The sequence below is a fragment of the Pan paniscus genome, chromosome 7 (assembly GCF_029289425.2).
Source record: "Pan paniscus chromosome 7, NHGRI_mPanPan1-v2.0_pri, whole genome shotgun sequence".
In the NCBI taxonomy this organism is placed as follows: domain Eukaryota; kingdom Metazoa; phylum Chordata; class Mammalia; order Primates; family Hominidae; genus Pan; species Pan paniscus.
The window spans coordinates 108,740,427-108,761,007 of NC_073256.2; the positions used below are offsets into that span (position 1 = coordinate 108,740,427).

At 36.0% G+C, this 20,581-nt stretch overlaps 1 protein-coding gene across 3 annotated transcripts in view; it reads left to right on the plus strand.

Annotated features, from left to right (window-relative positions):
* The window catches only part of SLC26A7 (solute carrier family 26 member 7), a 148,757-nt gene that overhangs the window by 124,996 nt on the left and 3,180 nt on the right, over nt 1-20,581 (plus strand). For 2 of the 3 annotated variants that reach the window (XM_003821136.5, XM_055116719.2), the window contains exons 16-18: nt 14,971-15,071; nt 19,416-19,470; nt 19,555-19,658. In XM_003821136.5, the coding sequence (XP_003821184.1) occupies nt 14,971-15,071; nt 19,416-19,470; nt 19,555-19,658 (260 nt within the window). The remainder of the gene's footprint in view (nt 1-14,970; nt 15,072-19,415; nt 19,471-19,554; nt 19,659-20,581) is intronic. The other variant, XM_055116720.2, reaches the window with a different exon arrangement.

Here is a 20,581-nt window from a genome sequence, read left to right on the forward strand (position 1 = left end):
GCTATAAACTTACCTCTTAACACTGTTTTTTTTTTTTTTTGCTGTATCTTAGAGGTTTGTTATGTTGTATCTCTATACTGATTTGTTTCAAAAATACTTTTGATTTCTACCTCAATTTCATTGTTTACTCAAAAGCCATTCAGGAGCAAGTTGCTTAATTTCCATGTACTTGTGTGATTTTGAGAGTTTCTCTTAGTATTGATTTACACTTTTATCCCACTGTATTCCAAAAAGATGCTTGATATGATTTGATTTTTTTTTGGAATTTATTTAGATTTGCTTTATGATCAAGCACGTGGTCAATTTTACAGAATGTTCCATTTGCAGATGAGAAAAATGTATATTCTGTGCTTGTTATGTGAAATGTTCTGTAGCTATTCAGTCTATCCAGTCAAGAATCCAATTTAAATCCAGAGTTCCTTTGTTAGTTTTCTGCCTCAGTGATCCTTCTAGTGCTGCCAGTGTGATATTGAAGTCCCCCACTATTATCATCTGGCCACTGTCCCTTTTCTTAGGTCTAGTAGTATTCATTTTATAAATCTGGGTGCTTCACTGTTTGATGCATATATATTTAGGGGTAGTTAAATCTTGTTGAATTGAAACCTTTATCATTATATAAGGCCCTTCTTTGTCTTTCTTTCTTTTTTTTTGCCATTGTTGGTTTAAAGTCTGTTTTATTTGATACAAGAATAGAAACTCCTTTTATGTTTTTCATTTGTGAGATAGATTTTTCTCCACCCCCTTACTTTGAGCCTGTGAGTGTTGTTACACAAAAAATGAGGCTATGGAGGCAGCAGATGGTTGGGTCTTTAAAAAAAAAATCCATTTTGCCAAGCCATATCTTTTAAGTGGAGCATTTATGCCTTTTATATTCAAGGTTAATATTGATATGTGAGGTTTTGTTCCTGTCATAGTGTTGTTACCTAGTTGCCTTGTAGTCTCAAATGTGTAATTGCTTTATAAAATCTGTGAACTTTGTACACAATATGCTTTTATGGTAGCAGGTATTGTCCTTTCATTTTCATGTTTAGAACTCTTTTGAACATTTCTTGTAGGGTTGGTCTGGTTGTCCTTAGCATTTCCTTGTCTGAGAAAGACTATTTCTCCTTCTTTTATGAAGCTTAGTTTGATAGAATATAAAATTCTTGGCTGGCATTTTTTTTTTCTTCAAGAAGGCTAAAAACAGACCCCCAAACTCTTCTGGCTTGTAATATTTTTGCTGAGAAGTCTACTGTTAGTGTAATGGGATTTCCTTTATAGGTAATTTAGCCCTTTTCTCTAGCTGCCTTTAAGTTGTTTTTTTTTTTTTCTTCATGTTGGCCTTGGGTAGTCTGATGACTCTGCTTCAGTGATGTCTTCTTCTACAGTATCTCACATGTGTTTTCTTAATTTCTTGTATCTGGATAATTACCTCACATGCAAGATAAAAGACATTTCTCTGAATTATTTGCTAAAATATGTTTTTCAAATTGCTTACTTTTTCTTCTTCTTCTCTCAGGTATGCCTATAAGTTATAGGTTTAGTTGTATTACATAATTTCAAATTTCTTGAAGGCTTTGTTTGATTTTTAAAATATCTTTTTCTTTATTTTTCTGTCTGGGTTAATTTGAAAGACTAGTTTTCAAGGCCTAAAATTATTCTTTTTTTCTAGTATATTATTAAAGCTTTCAAATGTGTTTTGAAATTCCTTTAGCCAGTTGTTTAATTCTAGGTGTTCTATTTGGCTTTTATAAAAATATAGCTACCTTTCAAATCCTGAATTGTTTTCTGGTTTCTTTGTGCAAGTTTTCAACTTTCTTCTGGATCTCACTGAGTTTCTTTGGAATCCACATTTTGAATTCCTTATCTGCCATTTCTGACTTTTCCTTTTGGTTAGAATCATTGCTAGAAAGTTAGCTTGATCCTTTGGAGGTGTCAAGACACTCTGTCTTTTTGTACTGCAGTAGTTCTTTCACTGATTCCTTCTCATCTGAAGGAGCTCTTGCTTATTTTTGAATTTTATATAATTTGGATGGGACTTTTACATTTTTCACTCTTTTTTCCCTTGAGGGTATACTGCAGTGTATGTGTTTTACAATCTTTTGGCTTCATTTCTGGGTGCTTTCAGGGCAAGTTTCTGCATGAGTTCCTTGGTTGTGGACAGCTTCTGTGCACTGGCTTTCTCAGATGCTGCCTGTTGTAGTGATATATCGAATGTAAGAGCCAAAACAGTATCTTCTGCAGGGCTGAGGGTGCAGAGATCTCAGGTAGCTTTTCTCCTGCACTATCACTGTGTCCTTCTGGCAGCAAGTTTTTATTTTGTGGGGCAGTTCAGGCTCCAATCCAGTAGGTGGTATTTAAGACTAAGAGCTGGCTCACTTCCCGGGAGGCTGATGAGTGGAAGCACTCAGTCTCACGGGAGGATGGCAAGGCGAGATCATGTTGGGCTGTGAGTAGGTCTCCAGGGAAGGGGCAGTGGGGCGAGCACCAGATTCTCAAGCTGAGCTGGCAGGAATGCAGTTTACCTCCCTATCGCACCCCTGCCTCAGGACTCATGACCTTCAGTTTATATAGACTTTGTCCTTTGGCTCATGGCTGCAAAGTGGCTGCAGACTGTGGATGAAGCTCTCTGTCCACTCCCACTAAAACCAACTCAGGGCAGAGCCACCTTCCCCAGTCCAGAGCAGACAACTCTGTAGCTTATGTCCTCCATTGCAGGGCTGCTGCTGTTCTGTATAGGAAGGAGAAGGTGGTCCCTGCTCATTGTGCAATCCCAAGCAGGGAGGGTTCACTTTCAATAGTGGTGGAGCTGCCATGAAAAGCACTTTCTCCAAGTGCTTTCCTTCACACATACCAGCCCCCATCAGGGAGAACCTCTTCTGAGTCTGCAATAGTGGATGAGGGGAGTGGGACATGATCACCTCTCCATGTCTATTCCTGGCTGCTGGTGCTGCCCCCTTTCAGTGATTGGTACCACATCTATGTTTCCTTTGTCCCAGGGGGGGCTTTGGTGAGCTGAGTGCCCACCCATACAAGTGGCTGAAAGTTAGATCTCCAGAGGTCTGAAAGCTCCCCTGGGACCCACTGGTCCTCTGCACCTGCCAAAGTCAGAGCGGATTGTAGGAGATGTTTGCGGGCAGTCTGGTGGTGCAGCAACTCAAGGACAGAGAATCTTCTGGCAGGGCAGAAGTCCACCATAGGTGCCACATATAGTATGGTGCCATCTTAGCTTAGATCTGAGGATAGTGAAGGCACACATGTGTGAGCTGGTCACCTGGTTCTTTGACCCTGAGAAGTTCTCAAGTTGCCACCAACAGCATTGCACAGTCACAAGAGCAGAGGGACTCCCTAAGAGTTTGGTGGTCTGCAGATTGTCACAGGGGTGAGGGGAACAGAGAAGCACCCCCACCTATGTTTTCCGTGAAGTCTGAGTTCCTCGGCTGCCAGTCTCTCAGACTTTGCTGATTTTTAAGTGTGTGCAACCCTGCTTCTTCCATTAGGATTTCTGACAGGTACTGGCTCTCTTCCCTCAATATTCCATTTAGGACATGCCCATTCACCAAAAACTTTGACCTAGTTTTTGAAGAGAACTGGTATCTGATGTCCCTAGTTAGCCATCTTGAAAAAAACGAATTACAAATATTTTTAGAAAGCAAGAATGGCTTACTAAAATAAGGTTAGTAAGGAGAAATAAGGTTACTGCCTTATTTCTCAAGTCTTCACTATTATTCTTTTCCCATTGACTGTCTCTTTCATTTAACATTATTTCCCAAAGAATTTGGTATTTGTTACTATTATGGCTTTATCACTAGGCACAAAAACTTAATAGATGGTCAATTAATGAATAAATGGAAAAAAGGGAGCAAACAAGGGAGGGAGAGCAGGAAAAATGAAGGCAGAATCACTGAGGTCCAAATCATTACCTAAACACTTGTTAGGATTATATAAGGTCATATGGTATATAATATTAACATCACTCCTTGGTAAGAGAGAAAAAGAAGCAAGAAATAAATGAAATATATAATTACATTATAATGTATAATTATATATTTATATAAACAATATATATTATATATAATATAAAGTATATATAAATATATAATTTTATATGTATTTATATATTAAATTGATATATTTATTAGGTATATATATGTTGTAATAAATGTGAGAATGATTCAGAAGCATCTTGCTAAAGGTCTGGGAAAAGGGGAAACTAGTCTGAAGAACTTAATTAGGACTATCATCTTTGGCTGAAGATCTGGTTGGACACTAAACTTGGGCTGTTGTGTTCTCTCTCAGATACCAGCTAGGAGAGCCCCGAGTCTTACTGTCTCTCTCATGACCATACACTGGGTCATTATACAAGTTTCAACACATTTCAAATAATGAAAATTATACAGGCAGGTTTCTGTACAAAATTCAGTTAAGTTGGAAATATTTAACAGAAGGAAATTTACAACAAAAATATAACCCCAAAACTACCATATATTTGGAAATATGTAACAATTAAAAGGAAAAGAGGAAAACTCGTATCATTCACACATGAAATAATTGTATATTTAAAATATAAAAATAATACACTATATTTGAATTAATAAGAAGTTAAAAGTTTCCTGTAATTCATAATCAATATAAAATCAATTGGTTTCAATATACTATCATCAAAGAGAAAATACATAAAAGCTGCCATTTACAGTATCTTTAAAAAAAATCAAATCTTAGAAGTGAATTTAAATAAAAATGTATAGACCTACACAGGATGAAGGTGTACAACTTTATTATGAGACATTAAAAATACCTGTAGCAAGTAAATATTTGTAAATAAATGGAGGGAAACACAATGCCCATTGATTAGAATACTTGATATCAAAAAGCATAATTTCTAAAACTGATTTATAGATTTATATTTAATATCAAGTAAAGTTACAATAGAATATTTTAATGGCTTTTTACAAGCTTATTTAAATTTTTAAATAAAAATGCAAATGGCCAAGAATAGTCAGACACTTGAAAAATATGAACAAATGAAGGGTATGTCCTCTTAGCATCAAGATGTATTATAAAACTCTAATAATCACTGCAGTGTAGTATTGGATCAGAAATAAATAGGTCAATATGACAGAGTAGAGAGTTCAGAGGGGGAAAACCCTCACATGTATTGCAGTTTTATTTATGACAAAAATGGCACTATAGAGCAATGGGAAAGGACAGTCTTGATGATAAATAATGCAGAGACAATTGTGTATCTATATGAATGAAATTAGGCCCCTAATCCACACCATACCACACATATGTATGAGGTAGATCAATCTCAATATAGTAGACAAAATGTAAACTTAGAAGAGCATATAGGAAAATATCTTAAAAGACCTTGGAATAAGTAAATTTCCTTAAAACAAGAAATATAAAGCATTAAGCATAAAGAAAATGATTATTAAACTTCACTATATTATTTTTAAGAACTTTTGTTTACCAGAAGGTACTATATAAAACATGAAAAAATAAGTCAGAGTGGAAGAAGATAGATGTAACTTATAAAATGCAGAAAGGACTGCTTTCTACTACAAATCAACGAGTAAAAGAAGGCAGACAACTCAATAGAAAAATAAGCAAAAAACATGAACAGGCATTTCACATAAAGGGACATTTTCTAAGTTACCAAAATATATACATATAGGAATATGCTTGACTTCACTATTATTATTCACAGCTATTATTGGGGAAATGCAAATTAAATAACTCTATATGTATGATATTGGTCAAAATGGAAAAATCTGACAATACCAAGGATTGGTGAGGATATAGGGCAACAAGAAGTCTCCTACAATGTTGGTGGTAGTATAAACTCTTACAAGTTGAGTATCACTCATCTGAAATGTTTATGACCAGAAGTGTTTTATATTTTGAATTTCTTTGGATTTTGGAATATTTATTTATGCATTATAAGGTATCTTAGTAATGGGACCCAACTCTGAACACGAAATTAATTTATGTTTTATATACACCCTATACACATAGTCTGAAGGTAATTTTATACAATATTTTAAATAATTTTGGGCATAAAACAAAGTTTGTGTGCATTTAATCATCAGAAAGCAAATGACGTGGACAATCATCTCTGGTTGTTTGTCATTACCATCACTCCTGACTGAATTTATATGCTACTAATAAGCAATCATTTTCTTACATTGATTCACATGTAAGTACTGAACAGTAACAATTATGACATACCATTAAGATAGTAAAATGATGTGTTCAAGGTAACTTATGATGTCATGTTGACATGCAGAAAGTTTTGGATTTTGGAGCATTTCGGATTTTGCATTTTCTGATTACCATCTGTGCACCCACCTTGGAAAACAGTTTGGCAATGTCTTATAAAGTTGAAGATACACATATCCTGTGATCAGCAATTCTGCTCTTAGTTGTACATCCTGAAGAAATGATAATTTATGTGCAGCCAAGTACACACACCAGAATATTCACAATAATATTGTTTGAAACTGTCCAAACCTGGAAATAACTCAGGTGTCCAACTAAAGCAGCAGGTACGTATAAATTGTGACATATTTATACAACTGAGTTTTTACTTAATATATTTGTTATATGTTATACTGACATAATAATGAAAATTATATACATCTTATAAACAATGTTGGGGAGAAAAGCAAGACAAATGAAAACATATAGTAAGGTTCTAATTTCATTCATATAAACTTAGATGAATAAAAAAGCTGAATTATATTAATTTCTGCACTTCTAAGACAATTAAAAAAAGAATCTCTTAATATTTGTATCTGGAGGAGTTACAAGATTTTTCATAAAATTGTTTATTAATTCCCCAAAACTGGAAATAAGCAAAACACCCATTAGCAGTACAATGGACAAATAATATGTAGAATGTTTTTGTAAGAGGATAAAATACATAGTATAATATCAATTGAATTACAACATATAATATGTTGTAAATCAATATACAACACAATAAAATAGAATATAAATATATGAATGAACTGCATGGACCCACATTAACATGGATGCATCTCAGATGTCAGCTTTTCTGGTCTTTTCTAGTTTATTGTGGCAAATTTACTTTTACCTGCCTTGTGCTCTCAGAGAACACTTATGTAATACTAGAATAATACTTACTTAACTTCTTGAGTGCCTTGCTCTCTTTCTGAACTGAAAAATTTTTAAGGGAGTTTCTTACTTCTGCATCCTGACCAGGCCCACTTTGCACAGAACAGTAGCTGATGGGCATGATCACCTTTGCTGGGTCCTCGTGAAACTCTTTGGTACCCAGTGGCCCTTCGATACTTGCCAGACATAGTTTATCAGAACACTTCTGACATCCTCCTTCTCTCCCCTCCAAAGTTTCCTCGGTCCTCTTATCTCTCTCTCTTGTTCAAGTAATGCCCTGCTGTACTCTCCTATGCTTTAAATGCTGAGGTTATGTGCACTGTGCTTATTTTTTATTTCACATCTTAATTTAATCCCTAAAACCTGTAACTTTGTTTCATTACCTTTACAGTTTTACTTCTGTGACTCTGATTCTGTCCTTAATTATGTTTGAAATTAGTATTATCTTCATATTGTTTTTTATCTTATGCTATGAGATAGCCTTTGTTGTATTCTACAGATAGAAAATACCCAGTATGTATGTGCATACCAGACACAATAATAGATCAGGGCATTTTTTTCCTATGAGCCAAAGTAGCCTCAGAATCCTCTCAACATGTTGTTGTAAGAAGCTACTACAAATGGAGTTTACATGCAGCTGAGATCTAATTGCCATTCCAGCTTTATTTCGTTCTGTGACATAATGACAGATTAATGTTAAATCACTTTTACTTTAAAAAATCCGTCCCGTTCTTAATAAATTATAATGGTTTCCTTCTGAGGATCAAGTACTACTCCCTAGCGTGGCACCTAAAAGGCTTCCTTATCCTTTCAAATTACTTTCCTTCTTACCACACATTATACAAGCTCTCCATCCCAGCCAGACAAATCCATTTATGGCTCCAACATCTAACTTAATCATCTCTGGGTCTAAGCCTCTATTTGGATTCTCATAACTAGAACCATCTCCCTTTTCTTCCAATCCAAATTTTATACTTTTTCTGAGGTTTAATAGAGAAGTAAAATATATTGAAGGTACACACTTCTTTTCAATCTTGTTAGGGAGAAAAAAGTCAACTAGATCTGTATGGAAGAATTCTCAGTCAAGTGCAGACTGGGATTCAGTATCTTCACCTATAAAGTGGAACTCATAGTAATAGTGAAACAGAGAAATTACCACATGCTTTAATCAATCACATATTGCCTATATGGTTATAGAGTCATTTTATTTATGCATATTTTCCTCCTAACTAGATTTTAAGGTAAATAATGCATTTTTAATTTCCATTGTATTATCCTTCGTTGTCCAATGAACAAAATATTTGTATAGCAATTCACAGGGCATTATTCTCAATAACTAAAATAGGTAATAGACAAACACTCTACTCTTCATTTTAAAATAATTAAAATAATTACCAGAACAGTCTTCATTTTACTGATGAAGTTGAGGCCCGTATGGTAGACTTAACTTGCTCTGGATCATGCAGCTAGTTAGGGGTAGTATAGGCAGGACTTAAGTCCCTGTTGAAAGTAGGCTATATACATGAAAGGGGATACTTAAAATTGAGATTCAAGAGGATTGGTCTAAATGCAGCCTGCATGGAAGGAAGCAAGAATGATAGGGCGATAATAATCTAGAGAAGAGGAGTGAAGTTTCTATCTTCCTCTTCTTTGGTCACCAGGTTATGAAAATGGAGATGAAGGACTCAAAAGAGATTTCAGCAGTGTAATGAACACCAGCTGGAACTGTTTGGAAGTTGGAGTAAGGGAGAGAACAATACAAATGATAATTCGGAAACTTTGAAACTCTCAAACTGGGAATAATAGGGAAGCCAGGAAAACAGCTAAAAGGAAAAGTGAGTTTAGGTAGGACAATGGTAAACTTAAGCTAAATGAAGTCATCCAGGAGACATCAAGTGGGTTTTGGGAACTACAGAATAGATCTAGAATTGATTAAAGGAAGAAAAGACATAAACTGAGTAAGGGAATGGGCAAGAAGGAAGAGATTTAAAAATAGCCCTCTCCCCTAAAAATCGTTTCAGAAGGAAAAGATTTGTAGTTGAGCACATGATAGAATAATCAAAATATATGAAGCAGGGTTACATCAATTATGAACTGGAAATCATGCTATTTCTCTTAGTAAAAATAAAAATTTCTCAATTTTTAGAGACATCTTCCATTACCACTTTTAGTAGTTTGAGTCTCCAAAACACTTCAGTCATTTATGTCAATACGAAGAGGCACTCTGTTGAGGTCTTTCTTAGCATTATGACTTGCTGGGTCTACCTCCACTGCCTAGTCATCTACTTAACTTCCAATCATTATCAAGTCTCAGCTCACATATCACATTCTTCCATTCACTCCTGCATTAATTCATGCTCTTGTTCACTCAGTTAATCTTTCTTGTACATATTGAACATCTAATAAATCCTGGGCACAACAATGAATGCTGGATATTCAAGGATGAAGAAAGTACACATGAATTCTGCCATCACAGACCTTGAAATCTAAACAAGTTCCCACCCTTATTACTCATTTCCCAAATAAACAATGCAGGTATATTAGTTTCCTATTGCTGCTGTAATAAATTGCCATGAGTTTAGTGGCTTAAAACAGCATGGATTTGTTATTTTACAGTTCTAGATGACAGAAGTCACTGAAATGAGTCTGGAGATAAAATCAAGTTTTGGCAGGGCTGCATTCCTTATGGAGGGTCTAGAGGAGAACTCATTTCCTTGCCCTTTCCAACTTTCAGAGGCCATCTGTATTCCTTGGGTCGTGGCCCTGTCCTCCATTTGCAAGCTGCCAGTGTGACATCGTCAAATCTCTCCTCTCTCATCTTCAAATCTCAGAAGAGATGTGATCTCTTCTGTCACCACATCTTCTCTGACCTCGAACCTCCTGTCTCCTTGTATGACACTGGGCCTACCTGAAAAATCTAGGATAACCTGCCCATCTCAACATCCTTAAATTAATCAAATCTACAAAGTCCCTTTTGCCATGTAAGCAACATATTCGCAGTTTCTGGAGATTAAAATGCGTGCATCTTTAAGGGGCATTATTCTGTCCATCACACAAGGTCTCCTTCATCTCCATAGCATTTTCTGCACATCTCCAGCCCTCATAACACTTTAATTTGCTAGTTCAACTGACTAGTTTCCCTACCTGATTGTGAGTCTGTTGAGGCAGTGATTACTGTCTTCCTTGTTCATCATTGTACTTATATTTTCTAGGACAGTGCTTAGAGTAGGCACTCAATACATCTATATTAGCTGACTGCTGGGAGAAAGGAAGGAAGGAAGGAAGGAAGGAAGGAAGGAAAGAAGGAAAGAAATGTTCAATAATATGTGCACGTGTTTTCCAAAGGCAATGCTGTGGTTTGTCTTCAATATTTATCTTCTTATTTTCTTGAGAAATTTGAGATATAAATCTGCTTTTCAATAGTTAATTGATATCAACAGAAAATACCTTCTTTTAAAAAATTATGAGTTACTCACAGACTGTCAAGAATCTTTGAAGTATATAAAAAGCACTCTTAAATTATACAACTATGAATATTTTTTAATTAAAGAAGTTAATGAATATTCCACAGGAGAGAGCTGGCTTCCACAGTCTGGAGTTAATTACCCACCCACACCTGATGGTTAATTTCTTTCTGAAACGTTGTTTTTGTGTAGATAAAGCCCATCATTTAACACATTCCACATAGGTATAGATTAGTTGTCTCCTTTGCACATGCTCCAAGCTTACCTCATTTTGCTTAAGGCAGGATATTAGCTGTGCATTCACTTTACTCTTTTCGAGGATTATGTGATTTTTATTGCTCTGGTTGATTTACTTAGGAGTATAGAACACAAGGTTATAGCCATAAAATTAGTGCAATGGCAGAACTGAAAGGATACTGTGTAAAAGAAAACTTCACTTATTTTTGGAAAAATGTTAGAAATGTCCATTGTATTTAAATTTTCATTTGGGTGAATGGGTAACTTTACCATTAAGACTGTGTTTTTTCATTTAGAAGAAAATCATGAATTGCCTCTCTTAAAATAGCTTACTTAAATTATTATCCACAACTACAAGGCATGAGCCTATTGTTTTGCTTTACTTTATTTTTATTTTTGGATGGCCTGAAAACATACAAATACTTCAATTAAAGGGATAGCACAGAGGAAGTTGGATAAAAAAATAAAGACGAAGCAAACATGGCATGAACACACTCTCAGACAATGGAAGGGACATTTTAAAATCACTATTGATAAAGCCCCAAACACTTTCAGAGTTAATAATCTATCATCATGTACATTATGAGATAATTACAAGAAAATAAAGGAAATTGCAAGTACAATTTAGAAGTGAAATATGGTAGGATAGAAAAGGAACAAAAACTTGTTTAAGAATTTTCAATACCTTTTAATCACCATTTTCTAGTCAATTAAATGCAGTTATCAATCTCTGTAAGTAACATATACACAGATTGTTTTTCACTGTAATATTTTTTTAAGTTCAGAATGACAAATAAGTTTTTGATCAGCTAGTAGTGGCTTCCTGAAGCACTGAATTGATGGAAATTGTAAGATCTTGTTTGACCTCAGTGGAAAAAAATATCAAAATTCATTAGCCATGTTTGCCATGGCTGTGGATAGGGATGATTGAACTCATGTCAGACAGTTATAGATAATAATTTATGGAGCATATTCCAGGAAAAGCAATGCATTGAAATATTTTCCAAATAAAACAACTGCTAATATTCTTTCAGATTACAGTTTCTTTCTAGCAAGCCTGTCTTATAGACATTACTATTATGTTTGGTAGTAAATAAATAATAAGGCTTAAATATCTTAGAAAAATTCATAATCTATTAATTCTTAATATTTAAGTTAAATATGAATGCTAATTTTTTCTATGGAAATTTTTGAACAAATAATTTTAGATTGCAGATTATTTTGAAATATGTACTATTTTATAAAAGAGGTATCATTTGGTAAAAACAAGGCTGTATAAGTGGATAAAAAAGGACAAAATTTGATATCAATTTGTGTCATCATTGTTATTTTAAGATGTATTGTCAAATATGTCAGTGGTTTAAGTCTTTCATTTAATCAAAGCCATTGGATTTTTAAAACTTACTGATGATTTTCTTTATATTTAATAAGAGTACCCACGTTTAAGCAGTGATATGCTGGTGAATAACAAATGATTCTTGGAGTGGAGATATAAGGTCGGATGGTGGAGAAGTTCTGATCTGTAGCATTTGCCAATTTCCATGCTGTAAATATTTCTACTATCACTGATTTTAAGCTACCAACATGCTGTCATTAAGCATGGAAGATATATACACAACTGACTTTGAAGAACTGGCATCATCTGGCCCCAACTCATTACTGACTTTAAAGAAACCATATAAATTTTATTTTCTAAAAAAAGTTTGAAAAAGTCAGTGTAAGAAATCTTCAAATATTAAGCTCCAATATACATTGTAAACATGATTAGTCTTACTAATTTTTAAATCTTACTTTGTAAGAAAACATCTAACTCCATTATATATATTTTACCTATGTATATTATATAAATTTTTTATGTTTTCTCACAAAGTTTACCTAATATTTAATTGTTAGAGATTTTTATACTGTGAAAATTTAATAGAACATTTCCAAAAATGCATTTATGACCAGTCAACATTCCACTGTTGATTAGAACAAGTACTCTCTGCGTAGAGTATTTTTCTATTTCCTGCAGTCTTAATACTTTCCTATCTCTGATAAGAAGCCAGGGCATATTATACCTGAAAATATAAATAAAAGCCTCTGCATTAGTAGAGGTAAATCTTATGTTTAATCAGGCAAATAATGAATGATAATGATTACAGTTGAGTGGTCAGTAGATGAGCTATGTTGTGGCTATTTTCAATTTTGCTTGAGGTTCTAGTTTACCATTTCAGGCCGAAGGAAACATAGCCTGAATGTCCACTAACCACTTAGCCCCCCTTGCCCTGGGAGAAACAGCAGAACAGAAGGCACTACTGGAGTACCTGGCATATAGTTGGTCCTCATTAAATGGTTGAATGGGAGCAGAGGGAGTTTGAGATCTTAAGCTGTCATTAGTGTTTGATTAAGGCTGTCCACATGGTTAGAATGCATACATGTCTACATTACTTCTCCTTTTTGGAATCTGATATATCCTGCAAGGCTGCTTTTTGCATTGTCTTCCCTGATTACTCCAAAGAGACTACTCTGTTTTGTAAATTCACATTTTTATTCATTTTATCATTTTAATCATGTCATTTATATACCATTGCTATCCTTGACACTCAAAAGTATTATAAGCTCCTAAAGAAAGGAATAAGACCTCACTCATATTTGTTATCACCCACTCCTTAAAAAAATTATTCCTTAAAAGTTACTGATTATTTAGTGTTATTATCCACTCCTTCTTGAACATAGTACAAACATAACATAGTTATTATTCAGTTAATAGCATGTTATTGGATTAATATAAATACAGATCTAAAGATGAAACTGAAAACCAAGTCTTATACCTGACTACCACTTTTCAAATACATAGAAATTACTTTGTAGCATTTCTCCTTTTCCTAACAGTTACTGTCATATATAAATTTTCAGTGTTCATTTTTTATTTTACTGCTTTTTTTAAATCTGTAAGCAGGATTTTTTTTTTTTTTTAGAGACGGAGTCTCGCTCTGTTGCCCAGGCTGGAGTGCAGTGGTACGATCTCGACTCACTGCAAGCTCCACCTTCCGAGTTCACGCCATTCTCCTGCCTCAGCCTCCCGAGCGGGATTTTTTTTTAGTCTCGCTCTGTTGCCCAGGCTGGAGTGCAGTGGCGGGATCTCGGCTCACTGCAAGCTCCGCCTCCCGGGTTCACGCCATTTTCCTGCCTCAGCCTCCCGAGCGGGATTTTTTTTTAGTTGCACTATTTCCCTCATATTTTCTCCCAACTTGAGAAAGAACCACAGTCCCACTTTTATGTAGCCACTATACAGAAAAACCTTGAACATTTTAAATGGCAACGCTATTTAAATTAAGAATTAATTTTTTCAGAGAATTTCATAATAATTAATGAATTTGAATTTAAGTGATAGACTTTGCCTACAGTGGTGGGGGAATCAGCATATGTGATTTGCTCTGAAAGCCACGTCACTCCTCGGAGGGACCCCAAATGTGGCCTGTCACTGTTAAGAAATAGGTCATATCATGTAAGGAAATCGTGGCCCTAAGAATATCAATCAAAAAGAGGTCATGAACTCCTAAGTAAAATCTTGTTGTTTTCATCAGGTAGATTCAGAGGCCGATTTACTATGAACCGAATGAAGCTTAATTTTCAGGGCCTGTCATACAGATCCCTTCCAAGGCTGTGGGACAAGCCCTAGCAATGGAGTTTTTTTTTTTTTAGTGTGATTCCAAAATTGTATACGCTTCAGGCACCACAAAACGGGGCTCTACTCCGGGCATACCTACTAAGGAAACATTGTGATATTGTGGAAAAGGTACTATTCAGAATGTCTAGAGACTTTGCTTCTGTCTGTGTTTAGCACTAACTTGCCAGATATTCTTTAAAAATTATTTAAACTTTTAAACTGAACCTCAGTTTGTCCATGTATGAAATGATACTGGTAATTAACCTATTTTGTCTTCTTCTTTGAGTCATGTCATAATCACCTGAAATTGCATTCCAGTAATAGAAAATCAGAGAGTTCAGGAATAATTAATAATTTACTGAAAAATGTAAAAATTAAAAGTGTTTAGAATTACTGTTGTTAAACTTGAGGCCACTGTTACCTTCCCACCAGTCAACAAAGCCAGCAGCAGAAATCTCTTAAAATTCTCCCTAACTCAAGTCTCTGTTTCTCCTACAGAAGAAGCTTCACAGTCCTGCCCTAATGAGAAGTGTTCTTTAATCCTGGATTGCAGTGGATTTACCTTTTTTGACTCTTCTGGAGTCTCCATGCTTGTTGAGGTATTTATGGAACTTGTGTTTAGAACTGTTTCTTCCCTTTTGTTCAGTAACAGGGGTTTTCACCACCTTCTCTCCATAGTCTTGAGCCTGCTTGTTGCAATACTCATCTCACCCCATTATTTACAAAGGACGTAGAACTTTGCCCACCATCACTGTAGATTTGTTTTCAGGAGATCCTATTCAGCTTCTAGTTGTATGTATGTGTGAGGGTCAGGGATAAGAATATTTGCATGGGGTAGTCAGAGAGAACAGTACATAGACTTGAGATACAGTGGGCATAGGATCTCCTATGCAGTCAATTTACAAGGATTCTAGGAAGGAGAAAAGCCCATTCTAGAGCACAGGCTGCATAAGTAAGTGCCTTGATGATGGCAGGAGGTTTTCTCTTACATCACGGTTGGGTACAGTTTGGCCTAATACCATTTCTGGTCTCACAAGTAGTGCCCAATGCAGGGGCTTTTCTCTGTTCTCTCAGGCAATGGTGCTTCTTTCTCTACCCTATGATCTCCATGTGGTTTCCATGATCCAGGTATGCAAAAAATAACACTCCACTTATGGCTTTAAAACTGACACAGCTTCCAAACCTCATTTCCACAGATGGAAGAACACCTAATTTTGCCAATTCACAGAAAACTCAGACACTTCTAAGATTTTTTTACCTCCCCCCCCTCCTTTTTTTTTTTTTGAGATGGAGTCTCGCTCTATCGCCCAGGCTGGAGTGCAGTGGCGCGATCTCGGCTCACTGCAAACTCTGCCTCCCGGGATCGCGCCATTCTCCTGCCTCAGCCTCCCGAGTAGCTGGGACTACAGGCACCTGCCACCACGCCCGGCTATTTTTTTTGTATTTTTAGTAGAGACGGGGTTTCACCATGCTATCCAGGATGGTCTCCGTCTCCTGACCTCGTGATCCGCCCGCCTTGGCCTCCCAAAGTGCTGGGATTACAGGCGTGAACCTCCTTCTTTTTTTAGTAAATACTAAGTCAACAGGGAATTCACCTTCTTTCTTATTTCTTTTTGTTCTTTCCCTCAATACCCTGAATTGGTGGTGGTGGGACGTCTTGAGGGTGGGGCAGCATCTGTTCTTTGGTTTCCCCAGTCTTCTGCCAGCTTCTGAGCCTGTGAATCAGCTCACCTCATCTTCAGGTGTTTACTTCCCAGAGGTTTTCTTACTCAGACCACCTAGAGCCTCCCTGCGTGGCTTGACATGGAGCCAAATACTTAATTAAAACCTTATGGAAATTTCTAGAGTTCTTTCCTCACCATTGATCTCTCCCTGAGCTCCGGTTGTGTCTGTGCAGCTCAGGGAAGCTGCCACATTTTTATTGGGTCCCCCTCATCATGCCAGGACCCAGAAACTGCTTTGCGGCAGAAAGCTGCCATGATCGGAGGGCTCACCCCATTTGTCCACCTTTCTCAGGAAACTCAGCCACCCTGTGCTGCCCTGCCTGGTGCCGATTGTCCAAACACGGTTGTTGTATATTTTTGTCCAGTTGTGTACTTCTTTGTGGAGGAGGGGATAGTCTTGTATTAGTTACACAGCATGGTCAGAAAGTGGAAACCAGACATTGACTTTTAAAGGATTCAGATCAGAATCCTTGAAAAGGTCTCATGTTGTGGACTGGGATTGTTTTCTTGTGGTGTAGCATACCTTGTGTCTCTATTCATTTATATCTTAAATTTACTTTGAAATGTCCAGCCTTTCAAACTCAGGATAGTACAAAGGTCAACATTAGTGTTGCTTTCCTGTGAAGATACGGGTGGGAGTGTGTGGAGGGGAATTGCTTAGTATGTGGAAGTCACAGCATAGTCCCAGCTGCATCACACTAGCTAAGGTGTGGGGGACATCATCTCACTTCTCTGGATCTCAGTTTATTCATTTTGTAAAAATGAGGCAGCGATTTTGTTTCAGAATTGGCAGATATTTCGAAAATAAATAAATAGTTTAAAACAATTCAAGTTTAAGTATCAGAGGCCTGAAATCTAGTGGCTATTTTTAGCAAGTCGCCCTTTCTCCCCACCTAATATATTTTTATTTTCTTGTGGTTCACTATAAAACCTTTTCACGGTTGGACTTAGGATTCAACCTGAATACTTCATGTTTTCTTCTAGCTGAACCTAAATTGTAAACACATGGTTCCTCTTCACAGGAGGGCCTCTTGTATTCGGCATTTTTATTTACTCTATGTTCCTAAAGTCTACAAGAGTCTCTTATAATTGTGTGTTTAAGGCTCTTCTGGGGTGCTCATTGAAAATGCAGTGTTCTGGGTTCTGGTTCTGATCTAGGAGCTTCATTTTAAACACCCATAGGTGATTCTGATGCAGGGGGCTCAAGGATCCTATTTTGAGAAACACTAGAATTTTTTTTTTTTTAAACTGGGAAAGGCCAGTATGGTTTTTGTTGTTGTTGTTCAATTCCATTTTAAATTGGTTTCTGAAATTATTAGCTTCCTTCTCTAGATATTACAAACAGGACTTAGGGTTAATAAAGAAAGAAGGAGAAATGGTTACCTACTCCCACTGAGTTTAGGATCCACGGCTGACAATTCAGAGAAATTCAAACAATCTTGGCACTGGACATGTTGAAAAAAGACTTATTTTTCGTCATTCATCTTAGTGGTTTTAAAGATCTGTACACTGGAATGACAGGATCAATCAACTGATGCAATTTATTTTTAAATTGGCATAAAATGACATTCCCTTAGCCAGGTGTGTTTTATCTATATATACAAAACCAGCAGTTTTGTATCAGTTTGCCCTTTTAAATTTACTTATTATTCCTATTTTCTTTATTTCATTATGGTTACAGTAACAGCGTGATCTATGTTAAGAACATAGACTTTAAAGATAGACTAAGCCTGGTTCCAAATATCATCTATGTACTAGTTCTGTGATCTGGACTTAAGTGTTTGCTTGCTTTTCGGTAAACTGGAAGTGGAAATACCCACTTCATCAAGTTGTTGTGAGGCTTAAAAATGATGTATTGCATATAAAACACCTAAGAAAGTGTCTAGCAGTTAGGAAGAACTCAATAATGCTAGTTTCTGTTATTTTTTCTCATTTTAAAAATGTCATTTCTTAAAGTGTAAATAATATCATTGCATATTATTTCTTAGTTCCAGCCACCATGGAAGAAGGTTCAGAGTAAACAGCCACAAGGACTCTTCAGCCCTGCATGGCTTCATGCTTTCTAACAACACTCCTTGCATTGTTTTCTTAGTTGCTTTAGCATGAGAAACGTTCTCTTAGGAGTTGTAGGTTGAAGGAAGTAGGCTGACTTCTCTTTGTTCTTTTACGTGGGACATTGAGGAGATCAGTGAACTGGAGATTATATTTATCAGCATCAACAAACCACCCATAGCAATGTGTTTATGTTTCACTGAGTTTAAGAAAGAGTCAAACACTGGGAGGTCACCTTGAATTAATCATTTTAACTTGCAAAAATGGGAGCCATTTATTCAATGGCAAAGATGCAGTCCATGCTTTTTGCTGTTTTCTCATTTATGCTTAGTAATATATCTCCCATTATTTCACAATTCTTCTCACATAGAACTTCTTACTGCTGGAAGAATATGAATGAAATTTTGAATGTACAATGCACACTATTAGAATATATTGTAAATGCATCTTTCTATACTTTATGTGTAAGATATCTATTATATAACGAAATCCATCCTCTGGTAACTAAAACGCCTAAATTTACTTTTACAGAAGTTCACAGACTGACTTTGATTTGGGTAAATTTAAGATCAGAGCCTTTAATAAGTTGTTTCTGCTTGAGATTTTCTAGGACTTAAAAGAGGCAAAACTCTTAAAAGAGGCCAAACAAATGAATTAGGATCTCTCATCTTGCATTCCTTTTAAAATGGAAGTTGGGTAATCAAACTTGGCTTGGATTATAGTGAGGTTCTCAATTTAACATTCATGCACCGGGTTTGTAGAGCCCGTGAATATGTCCAAATTATTGTAAAATATTAAAGCAAGCAGTAGGTCCGCAGCTTTCTTCACTTTCACAAATGGGTCCTTGTCTTCTATTAAAAGAGGTTGAAAACAATTTTATATCATTCTTATAGGGCAGCAGAGGCACTGTTTTTACTTTTATTAAATGATGTGGAAAAGGTAAGCAGTCAAATTTAGTTGCAATAAAGGTAGATGCCCTGCTGTATTAATCTTAGTCTTTTAGACGCTTGCCAGATTATGCCTGACTGTGTAACAATGCCTCCCTCTGGTGGTTTGACTTCGTAAACATCGGCTTTAAAGAAAGTTTGATTTCTTCTGAAGCCCATCTTATTTCCTCCTGCTGGCTATTCTGAATTAATTGTGGGTATCCTATTTTAATTCTTCCAGGTTTACATGGACTGTAAAGGCAGGAGTGTGGATGTATTGTTAGCCCATTGTACAGGTAAGAGAATGTCCCTGACTAACGTTGAATGTGATTTTTCTGCACTTCCACATGTATTCTTATATCACTTGTGCTTTCTTGAAGCTTCCTTGATAAAAGCAATGACGTATTATGGAAACCTAGACTCAGAGAAACCAATTTTTTTTGAATCGGTATCTGCTGCAATAAGTCATATCCATTCAAATAAGGTGAGTTGATTAAGTTGGCCTAAAGGAGTTATAAGAATATTCAGAATATAGAATCGAAGCTTTGCATCTTTTATATTAGCTTATTACTCCATTGGCATCTAAAATCTGTTAGCCCCCCCCACCCCACCCCACCTCAGACTTTCTATTACAGGTAAAAGAATGTTTCCATTCTTTTTTTAGGCCAGTTATAAACTGTTGTTTGATAACTTGGATCTTCCAACAATGCCACCGCTCTGAGGATTGGGTGGTTGCCTATCATTTGCAAACTGCTTACTTGTACAACAAATGCTTCTTCCAGGATCTACTGTCCTGGGGACTTGAATCCATCTTTCTCAAATATAAAAACTCTAAATATGGCCTTTTAAGTTTTTTCTGCTCTGATATCTTGCCTCTAAGCTTATATTGCCATCTTTGGAAATACTATTTGTAGAGTCTAGTGCTCACATGATCTGAAGTGTCAAAGTTATTTTACAAATGCTGGGCTTATGGTTTAGTTTTACAATTGTTCTTAGAGCTTTAATTTCCTGCAATTTTTCCTTGAGTTTTGAATTGTTTTGCCTTTCCTCACCCCTAGAATAACATTTGGTGCCTCGCAGAGTCATCCCTATTGTATACAATCAGAACAGTATGTATTTACAAAATAATAATAACACTATTATTATTAAATCTAACATATATTGAATGCTCTCATTATATTCCAGGAATATTCTAAAAGCTTTACTATGTTGTTTAACTGAATTTGCCATGACCTTATGAGGTAGATATGATAATTTAACCCATTTTTAGAAACAAGGAAACTGACCAGGGAAATTACACCATCTGTAAGTGGTAGAGCTGGTTGCAGAGTCAGCAGTTTGAGTTTGGACCTGGAGCTTTGAACTGCTCTACTCTGATGCCTCATAAAATGTTCATTTTCTTTGGCT